Genomic DNA, 7,741 nt, shown 5'->3' on the forward strand with positions numbered 1-7,741 from the left:
GCACTTGAAAACGTGACCTTGTATGTTACCAGCTTCTGCCTTTGCAGGAAGTCGGGTCTATTCGCCGACTCTGTGTTAGCCAAGGGTTAAATGTTACCAAGGCCACAGCGGCAGCCAAAAGCCAAGCCGCAAAGTTAGCCAGAAAGATCGTCAACCTGTTTAGATAACAAAGACTTTGAACTCTACGCTGCATGGTTGGTTGGCGGCCTCGTGGTAGCTGAGGAGCGAGAGCGTTTGAGAGACTGGAGGAGGAGGAGGAGGAGGAGGAGGAGGAGGAGGAAGAGAGGAGGGCGCTGAGTACTATAAACCTAGGACGCAGCTCTCATAGCTCTTTTCTCTCTCTTTCTCTCTCTCTCTATCTTACTCTCACTCTTCCCCCCCTCTCTCTTTCTCTCTGAATACGTCCATCAGGAATTGAGTGCGGAAGAGATGAAGGAGATTGAAACTCGAATAAGAATTTATATATCATAAAAGATATACATATATTTCTATATATACTTTAATGATAGCCTCCAATTTAATGTTAATGACTAGACAAAAATAACCTAAACCTTATGGGGCGGAGCAGGTCCAGCACTCAAAGACGCCATCACAGATGGTACAATACAATTGCTTCAGACAGCTGGTTCAGCAGTTCTCGCGGTACAGATGGCACGGTATTTTGTATATATCTATACATATGGCACAAGAGAAAGATGGCACAAGATGGCTTTCTTCGGAAAAGTGTGCACGATCGCGTGACACAGGTGGTGGGGACGTTCCTTGTGGTGATTGTACATCACCGTGTCTGGCAGATGGTACAACTTTTTCCTGTCGGGTAGAGGGGGGGGTAATTTGTACACCGTCTTATTAGACAGCTGGAATTTTTGCTCAAATAATTTGTACTTCGCAAAGTTACACAGATGGTTTAGTCTCTCAGATTTGTACATCGCCTTGCAAGGACAGAATTCTGCACCATCTGAGGAAATTATACGTATTTTTAGGAAAGGTGGAACATCTTATTCTAAAGACGCAACACTAGTCTTGGACAAAAGCCCCGAAACACTCCCGATTTTTTTTCTTCTTTTAATATCAAATACTCGCACATTATGGAATTACATTTGTCGAAAAGCGGATTTCGTTGGAGGCAACAGCTGCGTGGAAAATGATCTTTAGTCACCAACATCAAAAGTTGCATTTGTGGAGTGTTTCGTAACTTTTGTACAAGACTGTACAAAAGTCTACCAACTGAAAAAAAGCCTGAAGCTTTGAATGGCACCGAATGAGTCAACAATCCACACACGATTTTATTCAGTTGAGAAGAGCCTCAGAACCACAGGATTGGGCAAAAGCATCATTATCCCGTCTTATGCTCCTGAGACGAATAAAATCGCCTGACGACAGCCAAAATAAAATCGGCAGTTTGTTGCCGTTTTGACGGGAACTGGGTGTGAGACTGGAATTTGTGTAACGTCTGTGAAAGTTCGTTACGGTTTGCAAAATATTTTGATACTTGTCATGTCCATGTTTGTAGGGTACCATGGAGGTCTTGATGGTGACAATTCAAACTGACAAAAACTACAGAGATCAAGATAAACCTAACTACCGTGAGTTTGATCTTTTTGATCGGTTAAGAAATTTCGATTTTAACTTTTTGAAATCATGATTAGTTATATATAAAAAATGTAAAGTCACCAGTTTTGAAGGACATCCGGATTTAATTATACCAATTAAAAAAATAAGACTCACATAAATACTTCTAGTAATATTTTCAAGAAATATATATAACCACAAAAAAGATCTTCATTGTTCACGATTTTTGTTGGAGTAATTAGCAATTTTTGTTTACGTAGATGAAAACGATTTATGACTTTTATGAGTTGGATGACATATGTTTAAAAATAATTTTGATTTTTTCTTAACTAATTGTCTTTGTTCGCGACGTTTTTAAGTTTGTCATTCTAATGCCAACAACGAGACGGAAATGAAAAGATGGCGGGTAGTAAACTTTCGTTACCGCAGTACTAACAAAATGGCGCCAACAAAATGGCGCCGACAAAATGGCGCCGACAAAATGGCGCCGACAAAATGGCGCCGACAAAATGGCGCCAACAACATGGCGTCAGTCCACGTGCGGATTGCCTCCTGACGAGGGAGTGGCGGAGGACCCTGTTCCTGCAACGCCTTCCCCCATCAGTATAGGAATCATTAGGAGGCTGTGCTGGGCTTGAACCGTCCCCACATGCAACACTGCACAGTGTGTGTGTGTGTGTGTGTGTGTGTGTGTGTGTGTGTGTGTGTGTGTATGTCACTGTGTACGTGTATGTAAACACAAATGCATATTCACATAAACACAAACGTTTGGTGACACAGTTTATAAAAGTTTATCCTTATATACTTTGTGAAACTTCTTCAACGTGAATTGTGTTCTCATTGCCCAAGAGGGGGCAACATTTCATGTGAAGTTTCACATTGCCCACGTGTTGTGGTCCTGGGACCCAAGATGAGGCAACATTTCATGTGAAGTTTCAATGTGTGTATGATCATGCACTTAGCTTTACTCAAGTCCATGATTTCATGCATACTTGTATTAGTACGTGTGCACACATTCCAAACATATATGTACATATAGATATGTATAACATATGTACATATAAATATGTTTATATGTATATATATACACACATATATATAAACTCATGATATGGTTGTGTATAGGCATAAGTGTGTGTAACAGAAATGGAACAAGTTCACCTAATAAGTATATATATCTAACATATATACTTAATAGATACATAACGACATGGTTTCTTCTCTTACACTTTCACTCTTTCTCTCTCTCTCTTTCTCAAACATCTGTTTTTTTCTCTTTCTTTGTACCTTGCATGTTGGTGACACCTGGATACGGCGTCAAGATGTACATGCATTACATGGGTTATGAATAAGGATACACATGTATGTGTGTACTATATACATATAGTAATCTACATACATATATACATATATTCGTACTCACATATCTGTATATATGCGGTACTCAGGTGTGCGTGTGTGTGTGTGTGTGTGTGCGTGTGTGTGTGTGTGTGTGTGTATTTACCTAGTATTTATCTAGTATCTTACGGGATGGGGAGCTATGCTCGTGGTGTGTGTGTGTGTGTGTGTGTGTGTGTGTGTGTGTGTGTGTGTGTGTGTGTGTGTGTGTGTGTGCGCGCGTGTGCTTTGAATACATGAGGGGCAAGCGCCCCGAATTGCTAAAAGCCCTCTACGGTGCAAGTAAGGTGACGTGATGGACGGTGGAGTTAATAATACTGAATCTAAGGCCGAAGGTCTCATACAACTTAATCCTAAGGTCTTTTTTGTCTTATGTACAGCCGAGGCTACGGTGAGGGGGCGGGGGGAGGGGGATGGGGGTGGGGGGGAAAGAGTCTTCTCTTCTTTTCGAACTCCGAGTCAGTAGAAAGGTAATAAAATATACACGGCACGAAACGCTCTGGAAACAGGACGATTGCACTTGAATGTTATCATTATTATTATTATTTTTTTTTTCGTTTTTGATTTTTTTTGTTTTGTTTTTGTTTTTTTGTTTCTGGCACTGGTGGCATCACATGGGAAGATGGCCCTGGCATTCGGCCAGCGCGCACGCACGCACGCGCGCTAACGGCGGGCGGCGCGATAGGAACAAGGAGTCTTCTTAAGGCACCGAAGACCCACAATTCCGCGGGGGGAGACCTGGAGGAGTGTTCCGTTTGAGCTCGGAAGTCGTGGCCGAGCGACGAAGACCTCCACGAAAGCGATGTCTTCGATCTCGTCCACTTCATCGACTCCCGTTGTGGGCTTATTGATGCTTGGCCCTTGAGGACGGCATGGAGAGATCCAGCGGGGAGGGGCACACGGAGAGGTCCAGGGCCATCGCGGTGTCCATGGGCGTGGTCCCTTCGTCCTCCTCCTCCTCTTCCTCCAGCTCTTCGTGGTGGTGTAAGGAGCTCATCCCCACCGCCCCGACTCCCATGGCGGCGGAGAGTCCTGCGGCGCTACCTTGCAACAGGAGCCCCGCCTGGTACTGCTGGAAGGCCACCGTCCAGGCTGCCGTGACGGGTGCCCACGGAGATAGGCCCGCCGTGCCCAGGCTAGACCCAAGCCCAGTGCCCAGTCCCGCTCCGAGGCTGGCGCCCAGCCCACCCGAAGATGCGGTGGAGAAGAGCGGAGGGGCGAGGAGGGAGGGCGAAGGGGTGGAGGGCACGGGCGAGGGTCCCAGGGAAGAACCCGAGGAGGACGGAGACGGGGTCAAGTCAAGTCGAGGGGCGGTCGAGACCACGGGGTCGAGGAGGTCGACTGGACCCGGCACGGGGGTCGTCTCCTGGTCCTCCTGCCGGCGGTAGTGGCCGTAGATCTTGACGTGTTTCCTGAGGGAGGAAGGGTCGGTGTACCTCTTGCCGCAACCTGGGTATCGGCACTCGTAGGGTTTGTCCACGAAGTGCGTGCGGGTGTGCTTGAAGCGGTCCGAGGAGTTGGAGTAGGCCTTGCCGCAGCCGGGCACTGTGCAGACGTACGGCTTCTCTCCTGCAGGAGCAACCATCGTGTCATTAAAGAACTAAAACGATACAATAAGATCAAATGAAGATTAAGAAAGAAAATGATAAAACACAATGGAATAAAACAAGACAAAATAGAATAAGATAAAGCAAAATAAAATTAGTCAGAAAATAAACGAGAATAAAAAGAGGTATGATGAAACAGAATAAAGTAAAATAAAACAAAATGAGATGAAACAAAATAAAATAAAACTAAATAAAATAGAATGGGAATGGGATTTGAGTGGTATGGGTGCGTGCCTTGGCTGAGTACCACCATCATAAGGGGAAAGAAGCCTTTGGTATATATATCGTGCTCCTTGATTATGTATAAATATAAATAAGTGGTAGCTGTGGCCAAAATGGTTAGATCAAGGACACACGAACAAGCGTATCTCATATCACAAAAAAATGGTGGTGTTCCAACTAGTATCAACACGTGGTGGTGTTGCCGTCGTCAAACCAATCATAACATATATATCAGCGATTCCCAAACTATGGGTCGCGAAGTGTTCAAGAATGGGTCGCAAGACCTTGTTAGAGAAAAACAAATATTTGTACCATTGTATTTTCATTTCATTGTGTTTTCAATAAAAGAAGACTTTCGAAATTGCTTTTTGATGCTTGGGTCGCCACATCTTCACCAGATCTGGATTTGGGTCGCGGCCAAAAAAAAGTTTGGGAACCACTGATATAGAGAGATAGATAGATAGAAGTATGGTTAGACTAGCTCGCTGACTCTCTCACCTGTGTGAGTCCGCGCGTGGATCCGGAGGTTCTCTTGGCGACTGAAGCGCTTGTCGCACTGGCCGCAGACGTAGGGCCGCTCGTTTGTGTGGGTTCGGATGTGGATGAGCATCTTGTACCTGAAGAAGAAAGCGAAATATTTCACTTAAAAAAGTAAGAAAAAAATATTATGAAATTTGGTTCGTGTGAGTCTGGATGTGGATGAGAATCATGTAGATGGAGAAAAAAGCGAAACATCAAAAATAAATGAATGCATAAATAAATGCATAAATAAATAAATAAAACGAGCAAATATATAAATAAACAAGCAAATGAATAAACAAATAAATAATATCTGGATTAGGTCATCCTGAAGCAAGGACAAGGCTTCTCAACTGAATGAAATCGCCTGATGGAAAAAAAAAGACAGAATCTTCACCGTTGACTTTTTTTTGTGTTTATGAAAGACGTATCTTGTAGAGAGGAAGTGGAATGGTGTAGCTAGTCAGAGGAGCATAGGGGACAATTGGAAAAGAGAGACTACAGTTGTTAGAGCGGCGGCGCGCGGACGCTCTAGTAGTTAACGGAAGGGCTTAGACGATTTATCCCGCTCCCTCCGCCTTCCTACTACATGCAATTACATTACCACGACACTGAAATCCTTTGCGTATCCACCAAGATGGCGGCCATTTCTTGTATGTGGGGGAGAGGGTGGGGGAGATGAAGACACCCTTGGTGCTTGGGTTCCCTCCCCTCCCCCCCGAATTCCCCCCACCACCTCCACCACACACCGCCACCACGCCCACCCACAAAGGAATAGGTTGCCATAGAATCTACCATTGCTTATATCTTTGTGCACAGCCTCACGCCGAGGATGAGGTGGGTCGAAGATTTCGCGTGGACAACATTTAAGAACATAAGAACAAAAGACTGCAAGAGACCATAAGGCCTACACTAGGCAGTTCCATGTCCATTAACCACCTATCTTCCCCATCCATAAAGTTATCTTGAAACATTCAATAGTTTTAGCGTTCGTTAACTGCTATTAGTAAACCAGTTCTTTACAAAGGATTGCAAAGGCGGAGCATGCCGACAGGAGACCTTTTGGTCCATATCAAGGTCGGATGCGAAAAAATGGTAATAATGATAAATGAATAAATAAATGAATAAATTAATAAACGAATAAATAAAAATCATGATAAAGTAAATGATAATAAACAAAATAAATGCATAGGTATAGTTAAATAATAAACAGACAGGTCAATAGCAAACAATAATAGATTCACATATAACTAATAATAAATGAAAATCAAGTAAATAATAATAAAGAAACAAACAAATGATAACAAAACAAATATTTCCTTCATCTGCATTTGTCTACAAAGGATTACAAAAGCGGAGCATGCCGACAGACCTTTTGGTCCATATCTAGGTCGGATGCGAAAAAAATCATAATAATGATAAATAAATTAATTAATAAATAAAAACTATGATGTAAATAATACTCTTATGCCTTCTTCAGGCTGTCGTCAGACGATTTTATTCAACTGGAGGAAGCGGCTTGCAGCCGTCATACACAGATACTTTGTCAGAAGTATCAATATAGTAAATTGCGATGTCGTAAGATACGGTTGTCGTAATACGATGTAGTAAGATATGATGTCGTAAGATACGATGTCGTAAGATACGATGTCGTAAGATACGATGTCGTAAGATACGATGTCGTAAGATACTACGACTCTTACGTCGTAGTCTGGAATCGCATCTACGCTAAAACGTATTTTGCGATAAAAAATTAGTTGACCTTTCCATTCATAGAGGAAGGATTAAAGTTTATTCACAGATGTCAATCTAATCGGAGTATTGATGAAATGATATCAATGGGGATTTTTTATTTGATGAACATATTTGCTGAATCACTAATTCGTTTTATATTATTTATTTGTTTTGTTATCATTTGTCTGTATGTTTATTATGATTTGCTTTATTTTCATTTATTATTAGTTATATGTCAATTTATCATTATTTACTATTTACCTGTTTGTTTATTATTCAACTATACCTATGCATTTATTTATGTATTTTATTTGTAATCCTTTGTAATTCACAGACACACAGCCCTACAACCAGCTTTTTTGCTACACAGGAACTTCCCTCCCCCCAGCTGAATAGAACCAGCTGGCGATGGCCTGACAAAATTACATGTCAAAGAAAGTTAAGTGTTGTTAGGAGTGGTTTGACCTCTTTGCTGCGCTTTGTTGAATGAGATCACCTGACAGTAACCATAATAAATGCATAAGTCGTTTGAACCTAGTTTTCTAGACAGAAAAAATAGTAATAACAGTAAAATGCGTCAGCTTTATATATATATATTTTTTTTTTCATGCCGTCAAACGGTGTCCTTCAGGCTAGAATAAAAAAAAAATCGCAGGTGCAGGTATTGAACACGACGCTATGAAAAGCCA

The 7,741-nt window shown here is 42.2% G+C and overlaps 1 protein-coding gene across 1 annotated transcript in view; it reads right to left on the reverse strand.

The window, feature by feature from the left end:
- Positions 1–453: 453 nt before the first annotated feature.
- The window catches only part of LOC143039591 (uncharacterized), a 27,696-nt gene continuing 20,408 nt past the window's right edge, over positions 454–7,741 (reverse strand). The window contains exons 3-4 of the mRNA XM_076209823.1: positions 5,298–5,416; positions 454–4,539 (exon numbers count right to left, since the gene is read on the reverse strand). Of these exons, the coding sequence (XP_076065938.1) occupies positions 3,815–4,539; positions 5,298–5,416 (844 nt within the window). The 3' untranslated portion in view covers positions 454–3,814. The remainder of the gene's footprint in view (positions 4,540–5,297; positions 5,417–7,741) is intronic.

This window comes from Oratosquilla oratoria, chromosome 26 (assembly GCF_046742065.1).
Source record: "Oratosquilla oratoria isolate Oo_2021 chromosome 26, ASM4674206v1, whole genome shotgun sequence".
Taxonomy (NCBI): Eukaryota; Metazoa; Arthropoda; class Malacostraca; order Stomatopoda; family Squillidae; genus Oratosquilla; species Oratosquilla oratoria.